We start from the raw sequence: 24,144 nt of genomic DNA, 5'->3' as shown, positions 1-24,144 counted from the left end.
GTAAAGAGAATGGTGACACACCTGCAGGCCTCAGCTCTGGGGCTGTGAGAAAAGGGGAATAAAAAACCAGCAACAGCTGGGGGAGAGCCAAGGGCAAAACCAGATAGTGTGAGTGGGAATGCTTTGAGAAAGGTATCAGTGTAATTTCATTTGGGAAACATTTATCATTTAAGGACTTGGCCTTCCATCTGTGCCCCCCCAGACGCCAGAGCTGATGGTTCCAGCGTGCTCTGACCGTGCTCAGGGACGCGCCATTGCCCGAGGCTCCAACACCACCCTCAGGGGCTGCCCGGGGCACCACGGCTCCTGGGGCGGGCACGGAGCCGTGTCCAGCAGCAGTGGGTGCTGAGGAGGCACGGGGGAGCCCGCCATGGAGCCGGCCTTGGAGCTCGCCATGGAGACTGCCATGGAGCTGCCCATAGAGCCTGCCATGGAGCCCGCCATGGAGCTGCCCATAGAGCTCGCCATGGAGCCCGCCATGGAGCCGGCCTTGGAGCTCGCCATGGAGACTGCCATGGAGCTGCCCATAGAGCCTGCCATGGAGCCCGCCATGGAGCCTGCCATGGAGCTCGCCATGGAGACTGCCATGGAGCTCGCCATGGAGCCTGCCATGGAGCTCGCCATGGAGCTGCCCATAGAGCCTGCCATGGAGCCTGCCATGGAGCCCGCCATGGAGCTCGCCATGGAGCCCGCCATGGAGCTCGCCATGGAGCCCGCCATGGAGCCTGCCATGGAGCCTGCCATGGAGCCCGCCATGGAGCTCGCCATGGAGCCTGCCATGGAGCCTGCCATGGAGCCTGCCATGGAGCTCGCCACGGAGCTCGCCACGGAGCCCGCCATGGAGCTCGCCACGGAGCCCGCCATGGAGCCCGCCATGGAGCTCGCCATGGAGCTCGCCATGGAGCCTGCCATGGAGCCTGCCATGGAGCCCGCCATGGAGCTCGCCATGGAGCCCGCCATGGAGCGCGGGGCAGCCCGGAACGGCCGCGCCGGGCTCGGTTCCCCCCGGCGGGCGCGGGCCGGGCCCGGCGGAAGCGGAAGCGCGGCGGCGGCGGCGGGAGCGCGGCGGGCGGTGGGTGCGGGCCCGGCGGGGCCGGGCAGGGCAGCGGCGCTCCCGGGGTCGCGGTCCCGGGGCTGGCAGGCCGGGCTGGGCCCCCCGTGCACTGCGGAGCTCCCGGTGCGCCCGCGGGCCCCTTCCGTGTGCACCCAGGCGGGGCTGGGTCTCTCGGAGGAGAGCGGGGACAGAGGGAGCGGCAGCGGGACTGAGCTGTCCCCAGGGAGCGGTCACAGCCCCGAGGCTGCCAGAGCTCCAGGAGCGCTGGGACACCGCTCTCAGGCACTGGGTGGGAGCGGTGGGTGTCTGTGCAGGGCCAGGAGCTGGCCCGCGTGGTCCCTGTGGGGCCTCCAGCACGGGACATTCATTCTGTGGTTCTTTGTTTAGAGCCCCTTCAGCTGCTCTCAGCATCCTCAGCAGGGTGAGATACCTTACTCTAGTGAGGTCACATTTCAGGCTGGCTGCTTTTGGAGCCTTCCGACTGAAAGTTCCCCTGGTGTTGCAGCTGGCGAGGTGCAGCGCTGTGTGCACGGGGGGCAGGAGGCAAAGATCGAGCCCTTGGCTTGGGGGGCCACAACAGCTCCGTGCTGTGTGCCAGGGACCTGCTGGGTCAGCTCCCTGCTCTGTAGAGCTGCTCATGTATAGAACTGCAGCACATCATCAGCAGAAGCTGAAAACTGTCAGTGCCTTTGCTCAGAGTGTGGTGTCGCTTCACAATGAGTTAATCACGTTTCTCAGGCTCTTCAACTCAAAAGCACAGCCCAAGGCTACTGATGAGTTTCCTTCCCTGCCTGCTGGTGTTCCAGTTGTGGGAGTGCCTGTGCTGATCCAGCTTTCCCTGCTCTTTCAGATCCACAGAAATGGGGAACACGAGCAGCGAGCGCGCGGGGCTGGAGCGCCATGGGCACAAAGCCACCCGAGGGGACAGCTCAGGAGGAGCCACCAAGGAGGGGGACAGGCCCAAAATCCTCATGGACAGCCCTGAAGATGCAGACTTGTTCCATCCAGAGGAAATGAAGGTATTGCTGGTTTGTTCTCCCAGCATTGCTTGCTTGGAGTTCTCTGGGGCTGTTTGGAACCTGCAGGGAGCTTTTTGTCATTGAGTTTACACAAAGCTGTCCATCCTTCCTCCTTCCCAAGCCAAGGAGAGAGTGAATTGGTGTTTAAGCAGGTATAATTTGGGCTGGAAGGAAGAGCATTATTTTGCCTTCCACTCTTCCTGCAAATTTGGAAGGCTTTAACACCTTTGCAGAATTTGTGCAAATGAACTTGTGAACAGTATCTAGAAAGGCATTTTAATTCTGCATCTGACAAAACCTGCTTGTAGTAGACTTAGAGAATCCTGCCTGAGGGCAAAAAAAGCTTTCAGTACAACACAGGTTGTCATAGTCTGGCAGGAAAGAACCTTTTTTTTTGATTGAGACATTGTGCTTGCAGGCTCCACTGGAGAAAGAAGAGTTTCTAGCTTGGCAGCAGGACCTGGAGGTGAATGACAAAACCCCCACTCAAGCTCGGCCTACGGTGTTCCGCTGGACTGGAGGAGGGAAGGAGGTTTATTTGTCAGGCTCCTTCAACAACTGGAGTAAAATTCCTCTGACAAGGAGGTAAGGAAGTGCTGCTGCAGTGTGTTCCCCATGGACTGGCAATGCTCAGAGCCATGAGGGAGGTGGGCAGCTCAGAGATGGCATTGGGCTTGGTTTACCACTGTCCTGCCTCTCTCCTCTGCCCTTGATGACAGTCTGGCTTCTCCGTTCTTGGATGGCACAGGGTGGAAGTTGAGCTGTGTGTCAGTTCACTGGGCACAGCACACAGATAACCCCGGACAGTCCCTGCTGTGAGTCTGTGCCTGGAGCAGGGCTGGGCAGTGCAAAGGGGAGCTGGGTCCAGCACACACAGTGTCTCTGTGACACATCCTTGCCATGTCAGTGGCTTTTACCCAGCTCAGAGGCCCAGTGGCCTGTTGGAGCCATCAGGTGTTTCTCAGCTTTTTTGAGATGCTGCTAAAGCCTTCTGAGGAATCAGGGAGTTCACAGCCCAAGGAGTTTGGAAATTGCCAAGCAGCAGCTCTTCAGACCCAAAGTAACCCAGAAGTATCGAGTTGCTGCTTTTATCTGCTCATTGTTCATTTATTTCATGGGCATTTGGGAAATGCAATTTATGATGGCAAATACTGAAAGGCAAGGAAATATGAGAAAGCTGATCTTGTTCCATCAGCAGTTAAATGAGGTCTCCTGTGCTAACAAGTACCGTGAAGATGTGAGAGTGATTTTACAAAAGCTCAGTGCCAGTTATGGGATGTCAGGAGTGTGGGGGAACTCACTGTCACAGAGGAAATTATCATGAGCATTAATCATAATTTGATTCCTTACCTTTGGATTGCATCAGAGATTCTCTGCCTGTTTAAGGTTTTGCATGAGGAGGCTTGTGCTCTGTGTCACAGTGTGTGTCACAGCTTAGAGACCAAGGCACTTTTCAGAATTTTGCAGAGCTGATTGTTTGTCTTAAATTCCAGTCACAATAACTTTGTGGCAATCCTGGACCTGCCAGAAGGAGAGCACCAGTACAAGTTCCTCGTGGATGGGCAGTGGACACACGATCCGGCAGAGGTAAAGTTTGCTTTGAGTCTCTGTTTATTGACTGATGCATCTGAAGAGGAGAAAGGGGCTGTTCAGGCTGATGAGAGAGGTTTCTGCTGGCTGCTGGCCTGGGTGGCAGCATCAGCCTGAGCTCAGAGGGCAGGAGATGCAATGAGGGACAGGATCTCTTGGCCATTGGTTTATAAGTGATGCCAAGCTTTTCTTGTCCAGTGCCAAACTGCCTTTTAGAGCATTGCAGCACTGCTGGCAGCCCAGAGCTTGCTGTGCCTTCCTGGCTCTCTGTGCCAGCATGTTGCTATTGCTGCACTAGATCTTTTCACAGTCCAGTAATTGTGCCAAAATCTACCAGGCCTGTTTTTCCTCCTCTGCTGTAAAATGAGCTTTAACCCCAGCCTGCCCAGCAGTTCCCCACTTAAGGATGCAGTGTCCAGAGCTGGTGTCACAGGTAACTCCAGCCCAGACTGACCCTTGCCTTGTCTGGAGCCCTGTGGGCTTGGCAGGTTCAGCTGACATTTTCCCCTCCCAGCCCTTAAAATCCTGCACTTCCTCTTAACCTAACACTCATTGAGCTCTTCTCACATCTGGTTCTGTCATATTTCAAAAGTAATTGTACCTCATTCTTGGTAATGCTGCTTGTGCAGTTCTGAGAATCTATTAGTCCCACAGGCTTTTTTTTATTCTGGTTTTTCTATCTTGTCTTTTGGCAGCCAGTAGTAACCAGCCAGCTGGGTACTGTCAACAACATCATCCAGGTGAAGAAAACTGACTTTGAAGTGTTCGATGCTTTGATGGTGGACTCCCAAAAATGTTCAGACGTGTCTGGTATGAGCTCGCTGGTAACTTTATGTCACACTTTTTAGAGCTGTTCAAAATTTCATTTTCCCTTTTTATCTGAGTTGAAGCTCCAGCAGAGATTAATCTCCACTTGTGTCAGGCCCTGTGATGTGTGCAGGAATCACAAATGCCCAAAGGAAGAAGGTGGAATGCACAGAGGAGGAAGCCTATACAAAGCAGCACAGATCTGATGAGGAGGAGGTCCTGGGTGCTCAGTAACTTTGTTTGCCCCTGCTGTGTGCAGTGGCTGGGTTTAGGGCAGTCACTGATGGATCAGTCTCTGCTTTACCACATCAAACCAACATTGACAGCCTGCACTGCTCCTAATTCAGTCTTCCTCTGCTAAGGAGGTGGCTGAGGGGACCAGGGGTTGCACTTTAGCAGGGAGAAATTAGGTGCATCTCAGTCATAATGCAGGCTGGGGAGTATCCTCACGGTGTAGTGTAAATTATCTACCTAAGAATAATACAAAAATGCAATTCTTGCCTTCAGTTTCATGTTCCAGTGCAACAGGAGAGAGGTGAGATTTAGCTTGAGCCGTGTCTGAGGTCAGCCCTGCCCTGTTGGTTGCTGAGCTCTGTAGGGATGGAGCCCATGACTGAGGCAGCACCTTCCACCCTCCTTCAGCAGACCTTTGAGCCTGGGGCAGGAGGTGTGTTTGGGTGTGTTTTGCTCTGTGTGACTTTGCCCTGGACAAAGCCATTTTGGAGAAAGTGTTATGTGATAGTGGGGCAGGCCAGGAGGGGATTCTAGTAGATGCCTTCCCCCACAGGCTGTAGCAGTGTTTGCTTTCCCTGATCAGACTTGGAAGGGCCCTTCCCACAGCCCAGTCTGCAGGGGGGAGCAGTTGCCTTTCTCAGGTGCATCCCATGTTCTTGTCCCTTGTAGGGCAGCCTGCACTGTTGGCTGTTTGCAGGAGAATTGCTGGGCAGAGGTGACAGAGAAGTTCTGAAGTGCAGTTGTGCCCTCAGAACTCTGCTGCCCAGACCCTCACGGCTCCTTCCAAGTCAGACTTTGGGCACCTTAAATCCCCTCTTGGGCAGTGACTGATCCTCTGGCACTGCACCAGCTGCTGCAGTTGTACTTAAGTGCCATTGATTCCTTTAGGCTGCGTGTACCTATAAAGAGCAGATGTTCTTACAAAGTATTCAGGATGAAATATTTACCATATTTACCATTTACTCTCTGGCAGAGCTGTCCAGTTCACCCCCAGGACCGTACCACCAGGAGCCCTATGTCTGCAAGGCAGAGGAGCGATTTAAATCCCCACCCATTCTCCCCCCACACCTGTTGCAGGTCATCCTGAACAAGGACACAGGCATTTCTGTGAGTACATCACTTTGGTTTGCTAAATAATGCCCTTTTGAGGGTGGGAACAGATGGGGAAAAGTCTGGATATGGGGAAGGGACAGCTTAGGAAAAACCTTAGGATAAGTTATTGTGCTGGTGAGTTCCTTATTATGTACGTCCAGATGCATTCATCTGAAGTAAATCTATTTTTCTGGTTGACTGTCTTTAAAATGGAAATCTAAAATGCTGTTTTCCTCCCAAAAGTTTAATCTTGTTAACTGTTAAGACACCAGAAACACATAAGGGGTAATCACAGTCTGATTCATGGTCCTGGTGAGGATGCAGAGGGTTTTACCCTGGGGTTGTTCTGAAATGGTGACTGTGTTTGTGATGGACTCAGTGGCTGGTTACAGATGCTTTGTCACCCCTCAGCTGTGAGGAGTGAACCGTGACTTGTGTTACTGTCACACTGTCCCTCTTCTCTGCAGTGTGACCCCGCTCTGCTCCCTGAGCCCAACCACGTCATGTTGAACCACCTGTATGCACTTTCCATCAAGGTGAGAGGCCAGGGCATGTCGTGCCCAGGGGCAGCCTGGGGGTCTGGCCATGGCACTTGCTCACTTGTTTTCCCTCTCCTGTAGGATGGAGTGATGGTGCTCAGTGCTACACACCGTTACAAGAAGAAATACGTGACCACTTTGCTGTACAAGCCAATATGAGCATCACAGTCATTTGTGACCAATTGTTCTGGGCCAGTGCAGTCTCAGAAAAAAATGCTTCACTTAACCAAATGTACTTCTGCTCTGTGCTGTAGCAAGCAAACTCTGATTTCATATTTTTCCTGAGACTTCCAGGTTCTCCTGTATTTGCCTTATTTTGTTAGCCCCACCGTGGAAGTTCTTGGAAATGGCAGCTTCACAGCACCCAGACAGGTGGCCAAGGTGTCAGTGCCCCTTGTCAGCTGAGTTAAAAAACCACCAATTTAATTAGGCTGAATAATGTCAGGGCAGCAACAGATCAAAGAGCTTTAGCAGCGAGGCAGACTGGGAGTCTGCCAGCCCAAAGTCTGGAAAGTTCAGGATTCTTGGGGAATCTGATTTGAGCATAACACTCAGCAAAAGCAAGCTCACTACTACTTCCATTGCTCATCAAATACTATTTCAGTAGCAAGTTCCAAGCTTGCCTGGCTGAAATAAGTGTGAATATTGATGATCATTTTGTAGCAGCCTTTTCTGGGCAAAATCAGCAACATAATCATCATCACTACAAGCTCGTTATTATTTTACAGTAGAGTGGGGTGCACTGTTTCTACTGTGAATAGCTCTGTAGTTTTTTCTCTTCATGAGAACTTAAATTCATCTTTTCCCCTGTGGAATTTCTGGTAAAGACAATTGTTTTTAATGGCTGGATTTTTCTGTAAATCATAACTGTGTCTTGCAGTAATCTGCTTTTGGAAAACTGGTTTCTCTTGCTGTCACTCATGAGGACTTCCTTATGCTGAGAGAGGAAGGAGATGGATGGATTCAGTTTAGGGACGAGTCCCTCAGTAACAGCCCGAGGGTGACTGTAAGTCTCCTGTGTCCAGTGGCCAAACTTACCCCTCCGTGTCAGCAGAGTGCTGGATGTAGCACCCTCTGTGCCCAGGGCTGGAGCCGGGCAACTTTTTATTCTGTTTCTGTTTTCTAAGTGATTCTAGTAATGCCAGGCTGCCTGTCCTTGGTGCTGACAGCCTGTTTTATCCCAAAACAAATGCAACGTTAATGCAAACCTGCTGCCAGTGTGCTTGTTGTGGTGCCTGGGGCACCGTGACCGTGCCAATGACAAGCAGCCCCTCCCACTGTGGGGGAAGCACTTTGCACAAGTCTGTGAGGACTCTGGGTGGGGACAGAGCTGCAGCAGCCAGCGTGGGGTGAGCCACAGTGGGAGGGTGCCTTGCCATCCTGGGGTCTGTTCACCAGCCTTGTTGCAATATCTTCAGTAGCTGAGTAGATCTGGGTCTAGTGCAATGGTTTTCTCTGAAAACTCTTTCTTCATTCTGTGCTACGGATAGTATTTAGTATTCTGAACTACAGAATTGCTTGTTTTCAACCTCTTTAGAAACAAATAAAACATTTTCAAGAGATGTGAGTGACTTGTCTTGTTACTACCCTTCCCACCTGTGGTAGCCTCGCCTCAATGAGTTATTTTGTTATTACATGTGATTTCCTGATTGCAGTTTTATGCCTTGGTGGGTTGGTCAAGATTTTCATTAAATGATGCAGATTGGAACACTTTCTCCTCTTGCTCCCAGTCAGTGAACAAGACCGAGGTGTTCGTGTTTATTTCTGATGTAAAGTTTACAGGAAGGACAAGAGTCCAGTTATTTAAAAGCTCCAGCAACAGAGCTGGAAAGCTTGGGATGGGCCTTAAGCCTCCTGTCAGCTTCTCTTTGTTCCAGCAGCCACTTCAAGCAGACCTTTTCCCCAAGCCTTTGTCCTCACCAGGGTGACTCTGCAGGTCCAGCTGTGAGGGGACAGTGTGTGACAGTTTGTGTCCCTGCAGTGTCCAGGGAATGCCAAGGCTGTGGGGTGTGTGCTCAGTGCTGGTACCTGCAGATCACTCCATGTTCTTCAGCAGTGCATCAGCTATGGTGGAACCACAGGACAGGAGCAATTGCTGTGTAGAAAGCTTGAGGATTTTTAATTTTGATTTTTGGCTTGTAACCCCTGGCCCTGTCTCAGCTGCCAGAGGGCTCAGTACAGGGACTGCAGCTGCCACTGCACCATCAGCTTTTGCAGCCCCAAAAAGTTGGGAACCCAGGGTGTGGAGGGCCTGCAGGAGGGACCCTCCCTCTGCTCCACCCTTCCCTGCCCACGGGGACCAAGCCCCGCTGCCCCCAGGCCTCCCCAGCCACGAGCAGCAGTGATGGAGGTGAGCTGGTCCCTGGCACCCCAAGTGACAGTCCCAGGAGCCACAGATTTCCTCAGGTAAGCCACTGCCGCCCCCAGCCCCCCAAAGCCTTTCTCTCCAGCAGGATGAAGAAGAGGTAAGCTGGTTGTTTTTGTTTTTGCTGGGGAGTGGGTTTTCAGGTGTTACATTGGGGTTTTTTGCTAGGTCATTTTCTGCTTGACAGGTGAATGAATTAATCACTCTGTGTTCCCTTATTGCAATGGGATGAATCAAATCCCTCCAAAGGCAAAAGCTGGATCAAGAGTTGGATTTATTAGCTCACTTACATTCCCCACCCACAGCTCACAGTCTGTGCTGTTATGTTTATTCTTGGCTGTTGCTAGGAGAGCACATTTTTTTAAAGGTAGATGCAGACGCTTTTGTTACAGTCACTTTTGGGGACCCTGGAGTAAACCAGTACAGGAATAACAAGAGCTCCCTGCCCTCCCCAACCCCCTGAATTTCAGCACAGCATGTGGGGGTCAAGCTGACATGGATTTGTGTAGGGTTCTTGGGAATCAGAAAGCTCAATAAATAATTTTTTTTTTTACTCCACCAGTTTCTGGATTAATTTAGTTTTGTTACAATTCGGATCATGCATCATAGGACTGCAACAATGAGCTTTAAATAAGTATTGTTTGTGCACAGTAAAAGAAATAAAGGAACATTGAACAAGTCAGCATTTCATCATATACATCATAGTAGGCACAATAGATAAATCAAGCAGCTCGGGGTTGATGGAGAGCATGTTCATGGAGAGTGTCATGTAGACCAAATTGTAAGAGGAGCCATTGGGTACCCACCCCCAGAGCCTCCAACAAGCCCTTTCTCAGGGCTGAGGGGGTGGGTATGTGCACAGAACCAAAAACACTGAACAGTAGGAGGACAAATTAAGTTACTGTAGGCAGCAGTGTGAATATTAAAAACCTCTTCCCGTGAAAGAATACTTCAGACCCTGTAAAAACTAGTTCAGTTAAAAATAGATGTATTTACATTTAAGTCTGATCTAGCAAGTTTTCCCAGCAGGTGTAAGTTGAGCTGTACAGTAACTGCAGGTTGTACTCAATCTGACTGGATTTGTGAATGGTCTTTTTTTAAAGTTGCAGCTATTAGGCCTTAAAGCACCAGTATTTTACAGCAGTGGGATGAGGATCTGCCGCCCTCCACTTTGCTCCCAGTAGACGGCTGGGATAAGTCCCAAACCTGTCATTAGATCACACTCTTGTTAATTAAGATGCCTTTTTTCCAGCTCAAGATGTGTGGGGTCACTTACCAGGGCAAGACTGTTTTCCCAGATACTCACAGGTGCTTCAGCTGTGCCCCTCTCACAGGTGAGGCAGGACTGAGCTGTGGGTGCTTGCAGCTGACTGCTGCTCTAGTGCAGCACCTGGATAAACCCACCTGGGTCAGTGCATGTGAACATGCCTGGGGTTTGTGAAGCCACTTATGCTACTGTTCAGGGAATGAAGAGTATTAAATGCTAAATATTGCCAGGGTTTGCTCAGGGGTCAGCTGTGACACCAAGGATTCCCCAGCCCCAGAGCCAGGTGTGGGGCAGGAGGGGCAGGGGCACTCCAGAGAGAAGGAAGCCGTCATTTCACCATGCCAGTCAAGATAGTTATTTGTTTTATTTGGTTATTGTTCAACAACAAAGTTCAATACTTTCCCGGTGGAGCTTTGAACTGTCCCTCTGGTTCCCTCCCTTGTCAATAATAAAAAGGTAATGAAGAAAAATCCTGTACTTTTAGAGACCTAAAACCTCATTTATGCTAACAAGCTTCAATTGCAATTTAATGTTACAATATTTCTTCATGGGAGCGAGGAGGACTGAGGCGAGGCCCCTCCAGTGTCTGAGGATGGCTGTCCACAACCACCAGTAAAACAAAAAGCCAGTGTTGAAAAACGCACAGTTTACAATAAAAAAGTAGAAACCAATTCAATTCCCTTTTGTTACGAATATAAAGTTTCTTGTAAATATGTACAGTCCTTTGAGCTATTTCTATAGCAGGAAGCATTTCACGAACAAGACACAAGATATACACTTTCAGGACTCAACAAGCCCGTTTCTGAGGTCTTGAAGATCTTCCATGAGATGCAAAGATTTAAAGACTGATCTCAGTGACCTTTCGAAATATTCAGACCAGGAGACAAAAACTTTCAGCAAATTTCCTGCCAAATCATCTGACTGAAAATAACCCAACAGACAAGAGAACAGAATACAATATTCATGAAACTCGCCAAGGGACACTGACAAGGCATTGGAATTTTGATGGGTTTCTAGAACAGGTTAGCACAGGCTTGCAAGGGACTAGCAGAAGTTTAAGTGTGGCGCCAAGGGAAGAAGACTGGATGCAGTTTTGCTCTTTCCAGTTGTAAAGAACATGGTTGTTCACTTAGAATGTTGCTATTGCAGAGTGAACGGTCAAAACCTGCTTTGAAAATCATTTGCTCTCTGCTTCATGTTCACAGCAAAAGAGAATAGGAAGCAATAAAAGGCTCGAGGTCAGACACGGGGAAGCGAAGGTGCGTCAGCAACTGCCAAAGCTGCTCCCTGTGGGTGTCCTGTGCCAAGACACCGGATCTGATTGCACCACAAGCTACAGCTCACGGGAGGAGCCAGCCCGGGCTGCTCCCCCTGGGGAGCTGAGGCTGGCAGGACTCATTGCTGAAGAGACCATGTCCAGTGCTGAGAGGAGAACACAAGTGTGACTGTGATTCTTGTCATAGAATAAGGCTTGTTAACTCTTCGGTGCCAAATTTCCAGAGTAATTAACGGCTATTTTGCAGCGTAATCTAAAGGTTTCAGTTAATTTACAAGTGAGGTACAATACACTACTCAGCAAAGCAACCTAAAAGGAGAGAGCCAGTGATGGTGCAGCAGCATGCAGTGAACTGTCATGCAGAAGACCTGGATAAAGTCTTACAACCCAGTAGCTTATAGGTAATGCACTTTGTCTCAGGGCCGGGCAGGGGGCTTGGTTAAAGCAGGGTTCTTCCCTCCCCATCAGAGCTGCTCTAAAGCGATTTTAGTGAGAACAAAATAACTTTCAGAAGTGGCAGGTGAACAGGCTAATCAGAAGAAATTTTTCATGTGTTCTGTGGAGAACATCCAACCACAGCTCCTATTGAAAGACTCACTCACCTTGGCCCTTCTTTTTTCCAGGCCATCAGGGGCTCCCAGCACATCTCAGAACTTTGACCAACTCTCTGTTAAGGGGTGCTAACCACAGTGATGACCTGGGGTAGGACACGAGTCCCATTTCCTGGATGAACTACTAGGGACTAAAGTGGATACAAAAAGTTCATGAACTGCTTGAAAGAGTAACAGTAGTACAAAGTGCAAAAACAGGAGTGCAGGAAAGTGCAGAGAAATTAACTGAGCTGCGAACGGTCTTGGAAAGCATCACAGCTCCTGCTGCGGAGCGAGCTTTGGCCCAGGAATGCTGTTTGGGAACTGGGCTGCAGACAGATGGAGTGCATATACTCAGTATATTTCCTTTTTTTCCTGCAGGTCAAGACGAGTAACTTTGTCTAGCTGAGACTTACACTGAAGACTGGTCCCAGACCTGGCAGGGAAATAAAAGGACAAGTTACAAGTCACAGGTGTTTCTCTTCCAGGCACGAGGTGGTGGGAGCAGTACATCCATCACCTGCTGCTGCCACAGAGCCAGGGCTCCTGTCATCCACAAACACTCACATGGCTAATAGGAAGAGTAGGCCTAGGTTAAGGTCTGCTAAAGAGAATGGAAGGGGCAATGGGGTTCAGATTGAGATTGCTAGAAGTAAGGCTGGTATTGGGGTTGTGATAGATAAGATTGGGGAGGATGTTGATGGTCAAATAGGTTCTTTGATAAATAGTTTTACTCCATCTGCTAGAGGCTGTAGGAGCCCGAATGGGCCAACAGTGTTTGGGCCCTTTTGGCCTTGTATGTAGCTTAGCACAGCAGGCTCCCGCATTCCCTGCTCCAGACATTATTCCCCTTCAAATCCTCTATCACTTGCTACTAAATGCACCTTTGCTTTCAGCCCATTCTAGGGTCAAGCAGCTTTTCCAGTGCCAGAATCAGCCCAGGGCTGGTGGTCACAGGGCCAGTGAATAACAGACACCATGTGGGCTGTGCTCCAACAGAATTTGAGGAGCAGGGGGGTGAGATTTGATCTGCTCTTGTGCTCTCCAGTGCCACCAGCCCTTCTGCACTACACCAACAAGCCTTTCCCTGAGAACAGACATTCCTACAGGCTCCTGCCTTACCTTATTGACTTGAGCAAGAGGAGTTCTGGCCCCGCTCACAGGCACCCTGCCTCGGCCGCTGTCCTCGAAGAGCCGTCCTGGGGAGCGCTCCCTGCGGGTGCTCAGCAGCCGCCCCGGCGACTTCTCCCTCTCCAGGGGCCTCCCCGGGGACTTGTCCCTGCGCAGCTCCGTGCGGCCCTCGCGGTACCGGTGCGGGGTGCTGGGCTCCCGGGGGTGGCTGGGCCCTTCGGGGGGCCCTGGGCTGGAGGCCACCCTCTTGGTGATGTGCTCGTTGTACGTGGGAGGGCCTCTCTTGTTCGGGCTGCTGTCATTCAAAAATAATTGACGCGAACCGCTGAGTGACAAAAACCTCCTGTTACATTTTCTTTTAGCAAAAATGTAACTTTTCCCCCAGCACCTTTCGGGTGAGGAGTATCAGCCCCTCCCTGAGGCAAGATGGAAAATGCAGAGGTATTTTGGCAGCTGGAGTATCCATCATGTGAGCCACACTGGCAAAATGCCTTAATGAATTGCCAGTGTAAGTCATGTTCTCTGGTCTGTTCTGTACACAAGACCTTTTCATACACTCCAGCCATATCCTTTTCCGTATAAAAATACACTAAAATTTGCTGTATGTGTTTTCACACAATTTTCTGTAGCTCAGGGATGTTCAGGCCAGGCTGGGATGAACTACAAGCCTCAATTTCTGTTTCCTGTGCACACAGTGGCACCATCAGCCCCAGTATTTAATTACCTGTATATCACATCACAACTTCCCAGCACTAATCTCCCTAAGGCAGACCCATTATTTGATAGAAGGGGGCTCTTGCTTTACATCTTGTTACAGCCAAGCCGTGTTTAGTGTCATATCAACAGTATCTGAGCTCAAAAAGCTTTGAAGCCAGAGCTCTATCACAACATCAAAGCAAACTAGCACAAGGTCACAAAGCATTTGTGGAGATTATCCCCATCTTCCTGGAGCTGATGTTTGTTTCCTTGTGGATGTTAAGCCATTAGTGACTCTATTCCAGCATTACAGTAACTGACAGTCAGCAGGCTCTAAGAACAGAACAAGGGCATCCCACCACACCAGGGGAAAAGGCATCAGAAGGGAAGTTTGCTCCTGAGGCACCCAGGGACTGTAAGACCCCGACACCGTCATCGTGACACCCGATGTCCCCGTACCTGCGCGTGGCAGAGGAGCCTCTGTGGTGCTGTGGCTGCTGCTGCTCGTTGTTGGTCTCCTTCACCAGGTTGCCCTTACAGCAGATCACCCTTAGCTTGTCCTGGTAGGAGGAGGCCAAGTAGATGGCTCCCGAGGAGATGGCAGGCCCCAGGTACCGCGGGTTCGGGATCTCCAAGTGGGCTCGTGCCGGAGTTCTGTGGAAAATTGCAGCAAAAAGTCTTTACAGTGGCAGCACAGTACTACCTTTTCCTGGCAAGTCCATCTATTCCTGCAAAACAGGTTGTTCAAAGAGATGAAAAGAGAACCACTTACCCTATAGAAGCTCGTGCCTGAATCTCGATCACTTCAAGGGAATTGAAGTGGGTCACGAACAGATAGGGCTCCCTGTAGGCTGGAGGAGCAGTGCAAAGGCAGGAAAAAACACAAAATACATTCTCTATTAAAAACTTCTAAAACACAACAGCAAGCACAAGAGAGGCTGACAGCCCTGTGGGAAAACTAAGGAATACATTTTATGTAATGACACAGACAGCATCAGTATAGGGGGAGATGCAAGTTTAAAGAATTGTTGCTTTGAAACTGTATCTCAAGGACTTTACTAACCAAAGTATCATGAAAAAGGCACTAAAGCCAGACTATTAACTGAACAAAATCCCATTAAGCAGTGCAAAAGGCCTGAGGGACCCATGCTGCCCTCATATCTTCTTCACTATTTCAGAAACTTAGAGCATTGTTAAAAATTCCACTAGCCAGTTCGACCAGTGTCAGAACAGGAACAAAAAGTAAATGGAACTTTGGTTTAGTTTTCCTTAAATTGCTTATTATTCAGAGGGTTTGCCATCTGGATTTATAATAAGCTTAAATAGTGGGAAAAAGCTCCATAGTTTCTGGAAGAATTGGGAAGGGAAAAGGAGACAGAAGGGCTGAGTGCAGAGTACCCATTCCACAAGGATGTTTCCTGGTTTCAATAATCTCCACAATCATAGAGTTGTCCCTCAACACCTACCAAAAGCTAAGGGCAAGCGGTTCCATTTCAGGTCATCTGTCCTACTGCGTCTTCCATAGGAATCCACAAAGACACCAAACTCTGCCAAGAGAAGTCACATCAGGTCATGAGCAGCTGCCTGAGCTTTATTCATTTATTTCTGAAGGGACAAAGGCAGTTGTTTTTATCAGAGACATATCACAAATCCCAGATTGCCATGAATTACTCTAAATGCCATGGAACTGGTTGGATGTAGGAATACTGCCAGGCCAAAAGGTGCTGTGATTCCATGTCTCTTTGTTCCAGCTCAACTAAGGTCATTATTTAATCTACAGTTGGGCAGGTGATGACATTCCTACCATTACTCACCCAAAATTACTGCTAGAGGGCTTCAGAAGGTTTGTGCATTCCCATGACAGAATACAAGAGGGCAACAGAAGCAGCTATACAAAAAAATAACACCCTCTCTTATTTAATCACCAGAAGGTTAAAAAGTCTCATCTGTCTGCACAGAAACCAGACAAAACCTAAGTCTGAGAGCCCCTGAACATCTTATCAGGGTAATCAAGCACCTGTTTGTACTTAACACACTGCCTGCAGTCCCTCCCTCAGGCACAGAAATCTTGTGCAAAAGCTGATCCACCAGCCATGGAGAACTTTTAGGTTAAAGCAGGTTATCCAAAATTCAACAGCATTTGGGTACCCTCTGCAGCTCAGAGAACAGGAGATGTGCAAAACCTGCACAAGCATCCACCACTTACCATGGAAACACAGCAGATACTCCTCCCTCTGCCCTGCTGGGTTCACTTGGATGATACTGACTGGGAAACTGTTGGTGGAAGCAGCAAATACAGCAGAGGCCAAAGTGTGATCATTTTTATCCAAAAACTCTGGAAAGGGAGTGGAGAAAGACACTTTGATTTGCACCAACTTTTTTTCAAAACTGCTTTCAAAAAACCCTACAAAAGAACCTGTGGAGCCACTTGGAGCATTCTCAGGAATTATCTCCTACCCTCCAGTGTGTACTGCTTCATCTCAATTTCATAGAACTTGTTGGTTCCAATGATGATGCTGTAAGTGGTCAAATGGATGCAGCTGCAAGGCTCAGAGGTTTCAATCTCCTGGAAAAAAGGACAGCATGGACAGATATTAGTCCCCTGTACCAGCTTACAGATAACACTGAGTCTGGAAAGTTGGATATTGCTACATTTATCTTTACAAAAGGCAGAGGTTGCAACCTCAAAGACCCTAGCAGTCTCTCAAAAGCATGCGAACAAAAACTCTTGCTAGAAGAAAGTTTTGTTTTGTTGGAAGTGATGCTTGAATGCAGACTTGCATATCAACTCGCCTCTGGAGAGATTCTCTTCCTTTTGCAAGAATACACTGCTCTGGAAGATATTCTTCTGCTCTGCAGCTCAGATTTCTGGAGCAGCAATGAGCATCTCCCTGGTAGGTCACAGCCAATCTTCCTTCCTTCCTTCCTTCTTTGTACATGTGAGAGAGATGTTGTCCACCAAGACTTGCCTTGTGACTGAAGAGCTGGGATACTCTGCAGGTTAGCCTGACACAATGCTCAGATTCCCAGATCTTCTGAGGACAAGATTCCTTACATAAATCCTACTTTATCTGGAAATTTTGTTGGCAGAAAAGAAAAGCATATTCTGGGCTTGCTGCCATCTTGTTAGGATGTAAATTCAGCTGTCTGGATTAGTGGAGATAAGGAAAACCTGCCCTCTAAAACATGCCTTTGCATGTTGTGCATGTAAACCCTCATCTGAGGAAGGGCTGCAGACCCTCAGTGTTCCCTGCTGTGAGCAGGCGTTGGGGTATCAGCTGCAGTGCTTGTAGACATTGCAGGTGTGCCCAGATCTCTGTCAGTCATGCCTTTCCTCCTGAGGAGGCCAGATCTGCATGGCTGTGCCCACTGCTTCCCTCCAGCAGCCTCAGTCACTCTGGAAAATGAACTGGTGCCTGCAAAGTCACCTGCAGGGACTTTCACCCAGGGAGGTGTAGATTGACTGGAACAACCTTTAATTTGTGCATAGGAGAAAACACAAGTTTCTGGGTGCCAGAAGTTTTAAGGCAGATGGTGTTTTAACTTTTTGTCCTGAGGAGAGATTTCTCAGGGTATGATTACAGCTCAGCCCAATATCTCAAAAAATCACAGTTCTGTTCTGCATTTCCCCAAAAATGCCAACTCTTATTAAAGGAAATTGCTGCCTACTCCACTTTGAGTCAGTGCACAGTGCAATTTGTTATCATTTTAGCTGGCAAACAAATTTTCTCATGCTCACAGAAAGGTTTTAGATGTTTGCTCCAAAGAAAAGGCTTAGAGCACTATATGAATTAACCTCAACTACAGCAAGGAGTTACTAAACTCACCTTTCTGATACAGAACTTGCTCAAGCTCTCGTTGTATCGCAGAACCACCACTTTATTGGGCATGGCTGCACAGATACAAAGACTGTTCTCAACCTGTAAGGAAGATAAAAAGCATAGTTCAGGACAGCAATAAAATAAATTCTATTGCTGAGCGTGTGAAACGGATCTGAGAACCTCTTGCCACAAAAAGAACTTTGCAGAGATAAGCAAGTACATTTTATTAATAGGGTAATTATTGTGAATTCATGAAATAATGAAAAGCCTCTTCACATTCTCAAAAAAGAACGTGAATTTAAATGGCTTCTATGATTTCTTTTATGCTTGAAAGACGTTAATAAAATATGAGAAGGTTTTGCACTGAAAAGGGATTGACAAATTGAAATAGGTTAGGTCTACATTTTAACCCCTGAAACTTATCTTAAGCATCACTTTGAAATGAGTGGTGCTCAGTTTGTTACCAATGTAGTCCAGAGAAGTTATTGTTAATGAGAATTTTTGCTGTGGTTAAATGTTCCATACTAAAACCAGCAATCTGTGTAAATGTTTAGAATTAAAGTGACACAAACACCTAAGGAAATTTGCTAGCCTGGAAGCATGACATTCAAGAAGAAAAACTGGACAGAATTTACTAATTAAAATCTCAAAACTGTAGTCAATAGTGAGGAGGCAGCAGTACCATGCTATGCTGGATTTCTTACTGTCTAGCAGTTTAAGCTATACCACCATGGCATCCTGACTGAATTGATCCACATTAGCAGCAAATCCCCCATTCTGTCTCCAGCTCAGCCTCTATTCAGCCCATACATTCTTCTTATTTGAAGAAAAACATTCAGAGCAAGAATGTAGACCTTGGATGTGTTGCCAGTGGAGTAAAGATGCTGATTTGTTAATATTAAACTCAGAGCAGTCTAGGGGTGGTCTGGGGGCACGAGGGAGCTGTGACTTACTTTGCCAGCAGCAAAAAGGTGACATCCTTTGACAGCCTCAAAGACATTTGGTGAGACATCAGGCTGGGCTGGGAGGTGAGACTGGGCTAGGGACTGCTTCACTTTCTTTACATCAACAAGACACAGAGCCCTTTCCTCTCCTGGAAACAAAAAAAGGGTGCATTTCATCAAGGGAGAACTCCCTATTCACTACAAAAGTCTTACCTAAGCAGCAGCTCATTGTTACAGGCTGTTACTGTGGAAACAGTCACAAGGTACCAGGCAGAATCCATGCCATATTATTCCTATTCAAACTGAAACAGAAAACTTAGAAAATCCCAACCCTACAACAGGCAGTAAATCCACCAGGAGAAAACCATTCCCTGTGTGGATTATTAGTGTTGCTGAAGTCTAGCAGAACACAGTAATTGTGGCCTCATTAAGACATTATTCAAAATTAGCCAGTAAGTTATATTTTGCCCTTCAGAACTTCTTCAAGTACAAGATGTTTTAATCACTCTGTGCCAACAGAACTGGCAAGGGATTTCCAAGAACTGCCCTAATGAATTGCATTACAGCCCAAGGCCAATTCCTCTCAGAACTAGTGACAGACTAACACAGCTTTCTCATTACATGTGAGATTTGCTTTGTTCTCTACTACCCTGGCACAAACAAACCATGGACATCTTAAACCCTTACCAGGAAAAAAACCCCATAAAACTAGCAGAACAGGAAAGAATTTCTTTTTCATTCCCTGCAAATGTCATATAGACACTTGATAATTTGGGCTTTCAGATGAAGATACAGCCTAATGTTCAGCATGCCTACATCCGTGTGGGAAGGATTATCTCTGGAAAACCACAGATGGAGAGATTAAAGCTGGTGTTCCTTTCATAAAGAAATCTTAAATCATGACAGGAGTCCCAGCTTTGTTACAGGGCAAGAGAGGGTAAGAGTTGGCCCTGTGCCCCAGTGATCCCATAGAGGTCCTCAAATATTTAATTACATTTAAAATGTTATGCAATAATTAGGAAGAGATGTTCACTGATTAGCTCAACACTTTTTAAACTGAACTTAAAATGACAACTGACCTCTAACCTGGAAATGTTTTGTCTCTGGTTGTTCCCTCCCTCAGCTCTGAAATCAGTGTCTTGTGAAGGTTTAACTGAGTGCTCATTCACACAATCCCTTACCAGCCAGCCTCAGACAGGACTGTGTTAACCACAGCAAGGCATTGCTGCCAATTTGCTGATAAAAAAACCAGACAAAAACCTGGAACAAACCCAAAGGCAAGCAGGGCCTGGCAGCACAGAGCCACTGCAGGGCCAGTGGGGACACACAGCCCTGTACCTGCTATCATGAGTAGCTTCTCCAGATCCTTGATGAGGTGAATTTGGAAGACAGCTCCCATTCCTGGGATGTGCGTTAAGGAATTCTTCAGTACATTCAGAGCATAGAGACCTTCTTCTGCACCCACCAGCACTACCTACAATAGGGGAAAAAATAGCTCTACGTGAGGAGAACAAGGAATGCTCCAACAGCAGCTTGGGTGATACTCTTCAGCAATGAAGAGAAAAATCAAACCCACAAACAAGTGCATAATTACACATTGCAATCAAGATACCATTTCCCTGAATCAATTATCCACTTCTGAGAAAGACCAAGTGCACATGACCATTACCTGGTCACTGAAGGGCATTGTGCAATTGATATCCAAACGGTCTTCACCCTCCAGCTTCAGCAGAGAGTTCCCCAGCAGTTTCTGTAAATGACAAAAATATTTTTTTTCTTGTTGAGTTAATCTTCATCTCTTTATCTGTGGGTATTTTAACAGTGCAAGGTCATCATTTCAGACAGGCAAAGAGATTGGCATAGATTTCTTTTTCTCAGAAAGCTAAAAGTTGCAGGGATGCCTCCTACAAAAGAATTAGTAAACTTTTATCTACCTTAGACACAGTAAGGCAAACTGATCAGAATTATCCTAAATTCAGGCAGAACCTATTGTTGTCTCTATCCTTTCCATTTTCCCCAACCTCCTACAACAGAACAGTGGAATTTTCCAAGGGGAAGGATTAAAGAAAAGTATAAATGTTGGTGGGAGCATGTTTTTTTCTCAGAAACAAAAGAAATGTGAGCCTGAGGAAAAAAGAGTATTTCCTGCAGTCAGATATTCCCTACCTCCAGAGCTAATTCTCTTATGCAATGCCACAGAATCCAACTTCCCTTTGCCAGAAAATAGAGTTATCAGTGTAACAGTGTGAGAAAGGCTATCCAAAACCTAAACAAATCTGTATAACCTCTTATTAGGAATAAAAGTTAAACTAAAAAGTACACACCCACACACACCTCCCCCAGCAAGAAACATAATACCTCTGGCTCTCTAAGAATGGGAGGGGAGGGAGTTTTTGCTTCTTTTAAGGTCTGCTAGTTCCATGTGGTACCTTATGAGACTGGATTTAAACAATGTCCTAACTGCTCTTCCTTCCTCTGCTGGAATTACAGAGATATTTTGGGATTCTCTTACTACACTCCCCAAGTCTAAAGAAGGGTATTATAATACACAGCATCATTCTCACAGTGAACTGGCTCCTGGTGCTCAAATCATAAGGCAGAAGCAATAACTTACCTTCAGTTAAACCTCAGTATGTCAAATACCGAAAAAATATTTTTCAAAACTCTGCTCCCTCCCAGAATATTTTATTATTAAATGAAACTTTTATACTCACAGCATCAGCCTCAGCTTTTTCTCTGGAAACTCTCCCACCTGCCACTATTGATTCCAGTGCTGTGACCCAGCGCTGTTTGTCAGGGAAGCTGGGTGCTAACAGGTAGAGTGTTCTACCAGGCCAGCAAGTGGTGTGTGGATGAGACTCCAATTTTAGGATATATGGCACATCTGAGATGTTATATAGATAGAATAAGACTTAGATTAGTTTTTGGAATATTGTCAGTGGACTTAAAATCAACACCTTTCAGCCTCATTGGAGAGAAGTTGTATTTATCATGACGTACCATGGCAATTTACACATTGGTTTCTCCTTTACAGGTCCTGCACAGGCTAGCTACTTACACCTAAATATTAGCTGGATGTATGCAATCCATACATACAAGGCTGTCTTTAACTCAACAAAAATAATTTCTTGCCTTTTATTCAAAAGAGAAAGAAATTCCATTGTGGGGAAAAAAAAAACCAAACCAAAACAAAACCAGCCCCTTGACTAAAGTTTTCCCTGTACTGATTAAGGAAAATCTGTAAAAACTGGTTATGGAAACCTTTGTTTTTAACAGTCTGTATCCTTTAATGTAACAGTCAAGACATACAGAATCTTATCCATCAGTTCTCTTCAGTACATACAAATCAACACATCAACATTTTTTCATAATAAGAGACTGTATACACCCCACAGCATTTCTAAGTTAATGGCTTTGTGGTCAGAGCACAATGGTGGCAGAAGTTATGATACATCACAGTTAATAGAGAAGAAATTTAAATAAAGCGAGTGTTTATGCTACAGATCTCTTAAGATTTACTTCCATTTGGCTTGATGACTATATTAACCACAGTTCTACCACGACAGAAGCAACAGCCTGGGTGTAACTAGGTCTGAAGTGCTGAGCTACTCCCATAATTCAGATAGAGGTAAATTACAGCATTACACAATGAAAACTCAAGGGAGAAAATTCTGTTCAGCCAAACAAGGCTAACTGATGGCAAGCCAGATGAAATCCATTTGACCTCATCTATGCAAGATTCTCACCTGTCTTTGCTGTATTGGTAAGCTCAGTAGCTCCTACAGCTCCATGAACAGTTACATCACCATCAGGAAGGCAGAGTTCAAATTCCTCCAGAGGCCTCTGTCCAGCTGCAGGAGAATGGGAAGACAGATTAGGAACAGACAAACAGGTAGGAAGAAAATAACTGTGATAGCAAAAGGAAGTGGATGCACACTGGAAGTTTTCACAGTTGGATTATTATGACATGCCAGCCAATAAAATGGCTAAGAGAAAAAAAATAATGTTTCCTTATCACTGAAGATTTAGCTAAATTTGGTACAGCTATAGGAAACAGTATTAATCTTTAAGCCTCTCAACCCTTCAAACAATATCTGAAGATTAAAATATATATTCTTGCTAGAAATTCTAAGTTACCTTCTCTTGCTTCTGCATCATAAATGAGCACTTTGGTTCCTTCCAGGACAATATACTTCCTGTCCCAGCCCTGTTGCCCACGTTTATTATTCCTGAGGGAAATAAGCACAAAGCCATGTTGGACTTTCTGCTTGGATTCTATATAAAGCAAGCATGCAACTCCTATAAAAGAGAAATTTCAGCAGTAGCAATTGTAATTATAGTGGTGTAATTGCAATGCCCATGTAATAGGCCTTTACCAAGTATCTCATTTTAAGAGCCAGGGTAATAGGTAATATCAGGCCAAATATTTCAGCACTTGACGTGGCACCAAGAGTCCTGTTTATACCTTGGCACTTTCATCCACCCTTCCAGACGCAGACTGGTGCTGGGCTCCTTCAGCTGCAGGCCAGGGGAATTCATCTTATCCCGGCAGAACGCTTCTGAGAAGTGTGTGGCATATTCTGCTGGCAGCCCACAAGTAGCTGGCAAGCAAGTTGAGCATTTTGGGTGACACATCACCTGGCATTCTGACAAGAGGACAGGGAAAAACTTCTGTTAAATGACAAAAAAAAGAAAACAATCATGACACAGCTGCCTCAACTTCTAACACACAAATCCCAGCTTCTCCAAGGTTCCCCTTCCACTCCAAACCATGATGTTTTCTCAATGTTTGCACCAAGTAGTTTCAGAGGCTTCACGCTGTCATTTCTCTCCCTGCTCTAGATGGGTGATGCCTTTCCTCCCCCCGAGCTGTGCTGAGTTTTGCCCTTACCCAGACACTTGGAGGCCTGCCTGCCGAAGTGCACGGTGTCCAGGCACACGGCGCACTTGGTGGCCCTCATGTTGAGCCCCACGTTGAAGCGATGGGGGATGTTGTGGTGCATCCGCTCCTTCAGGCGCCGGCTGTACTCTGCAAGGGACACAACCCATCAGCAGGGTGAAAACGAAATCAATAAAGAGATGACACTGCAGAGGGAGAAGAAGAGGTGCTGAGCAGGAGCCTACCCTCAGGTGTGGAGGATTCCTTCCGGCGGCTGGAGGGTGGAGCCAGCAGGCTGATGGGCGTGGGCTGGTGCTCTGGGGAGCGCACTATGGCAGACATGATGATCTGCTGCCTGGCTGTGGCTGGCGTGGAGGGGTGAGGGTGGTCTGATATTTTCCGATGAGCAGCTACAGACAAGAAAAACGTCCCTGGTTAACAAGACCAATGTGGCACTCTGGTTCGTAGCAGGGCTCTGTGTGACCAGTCTGCAGTTACAGCCCACAGAATCAAGTGTAGCTTTATTGTAACATCACAGCAGTGGTAATAATTAAACAACACAGGTTATTGCTAGAGTGGCACACTATTAAAGGCACATTTTCAAACCAAGAACGTGTGCCTCCTTCCAGATTCACCTTTTCTGTTAACCCCTACCTTCTTCACGAGCAGATCTGAGTTCAATGCGTGTTTTCTGTAGAGCCTCCTCCAGCTCAGCAGAACGAGCCTTCTCCTTCTCCAGTGCCACTTTCAGCTCATTGTATTGCAGGGGAACCTGTGTGGGTAAAGAAGGGTCCTCTTTCCGCCGACTAAACAGGCCCTAGCAACAGAAACACACAGACA

At 47.2% G+C, this 24,144-nt stretch overlaps 2 protein-coding genes across 15 annotated transcripts in view; one reads left to right on the top strand and one right to left on the bottom strand.

Moving 5' to 3' along the window:
• Positions 1 to 1,063: 1,063 nt before the first annotated feature.
• Positions 1,064 to 7,888, top strand: PRKAB1 (protein kinase AMP-activated non-catalytic subunit beta 1). 6 transcript variants are annotated; one of them, XM_030958750.1, is made up of 8 exons: positions 1,064 to 1,072; positions 1,905 to 2,073; positions 2,492 to 2,658; positions 3,567 to 3,660; positions 4,359 to 4,473; positions 5,678 to 5,811; positions 6,264 to 6,332; positions 6,417 to 7,888. In XM_030958750.1, the coding sequence occupies exons 2-8, from the start codon at positions 1,915 to 1,917 to the stop codon at positions 6,492 to 6,494; spliced, it is 816 nt and encodes a 271-aa protein (XP_030814610.1). In that variant the 5' UTR covers positions 1,064 to 1,072; positions 1,905 to 1,914; the 3' UTR covers positions 6,495 to 7,888. The 6 variants fall into 6 exon arrangements, with proteins under 6 accessions (XP_030814610.1, XP_030814607.1, XP_030814606.1 ...); XM_030958749.1 differs by lacking the exon at positions 1,064 to 1,072 and adding an exon at positions 1,350 to 1,475; XM_030958747.1 differs by lacking the exon at positions 6,417 to 7,888 and having other exon boundaries at positions 6,264 to 6,416.
• Positions 7,889 to 10,312: 2,424 nt separating this feature from the next.
• Positions 10,313 to 24,144, bottom strand: part of CIT (citron rho-interacting serine/threonine kinase) — a 68,022-nt gene continuing 54,190 nt past the window's right edge. For 3 of the 9 annotated variants that reach the window (XM_030958786.1, XM_030958785.1, XM_030958787.1), the window contains exons 31-48: positions 23,959 to 24,121; positions 23,550 to 23,714; positions 23,317 to 23,454; positions 22,891 to 23,071; positions 22,563 to 22,654; positions 22,172 to 22,276; positions 21,140 to 21,309; positions 20,095 to 20,175; positions 19,764 to 19,899; positions 18,435 to 18,574; positions 17,488 to 17,580; positions 16,118 to 16,226; positions 15,867 to 15,995; positions 15,127 to 15,207; positions 14,433 to 14,511; positions 14,120 to 14,314; positions 12,956 to 13,289; positions 10,313 to 12,269 (exon numbers count right to left, since the gene is read on the bottom strand). In XM_030958786.1, coding sequence (XP_030814646.1) covers positions 12,246 to 12,269; positions 12,956 to 13,289; positions 14,120 to 14,314; positions 14,433 to 14,511; positions 15,127 to 15,207; positions 15,867 to 15,995; positions 16,118 to 16,226; positions 17,488 to 17,580; positions 18,435 to 18,574; positions 19,764 to 19,899; positions 20,095 to 20,175; positions 21,140 to 21,309; positions 22,172 to 22,276; positions 22,563 to 22,654; positions 22,891 to 23,071; positions 23,317 to 23,454; positions 23,550 to 23,714; positions 23,959 to 24,121 — 2,415 coding nt within the window. In that variant the 3' untranslated portion in view covers positions 10,313 to 12,245. The remainder of the gene's footprint in view (positions 12,270 to 12,955; positions 13,290 to 14,119; positions 14,315 to 14,432; positions 14,512 to 15,126; positions 15,208 to 15,866; positions 15,996 to 16,117; positions 16,227 to 17,487; positions 17,581 to 18,434; positions 18,575 to 19,763; positions 19,900 to 20,094; positions 20,176 to 21,139; positions 21,310 to 22,171; positions 22,277 to 22,562; positions 22,655 to 22,890; positions 23,072 to 23,316; positions 23,455 to 23,549; positions 23,715 to 23,958; positions 24,122 to 24,144) is intronic. The other 6 variants (XM_030958788.1, XM_030958790.1, XM_030958789.1 and 3 more) reach the window with 4 other exon arrangements.

Source organism: Camarhynchus parvulus, chromosome 15, assembly GCF_901933205.1.
Source record: "Camarhynchus parvulus chromosome 15, STF_HiC, whole genome shotgun sequence".
NCBI lineage: Eukaryota > Metazoa > Chordata > Aves > Passeriformes > Thraupidae > Camarhynchus > Camarhynchus parvulus.
Note: the sequence above shows the minus strand (reverse complement) of the source record. Positions and strands in the feature narration are given on the sequence as shown.

Excerpts from the sequence above, each read along its gene's own strand:
- PRKAB1 (XM_030958747.1), top strand. The coding sequence starts at position 1,915 with ATGGGGAACACGAGCAGCGAGCGCGCGGGGCTGGAGCGCCATGGGCAC. Across the intron at positions 2,659-3,566 it reads AAAATTCCTCTGACAAGGAG|TCACAATAACTTTGTGGCAA; the intron begins GTAAGGAAGTGC and ends CTTAAATTCCAG. Across the intron at positions 4,474-5,677 it reads AAAATGTTCAGACGTGTCTG|AGCTGTCCAGTTCACCCCCA; the intron begins GTATGAGCTCGC and ends ACTCTCTGGCAG.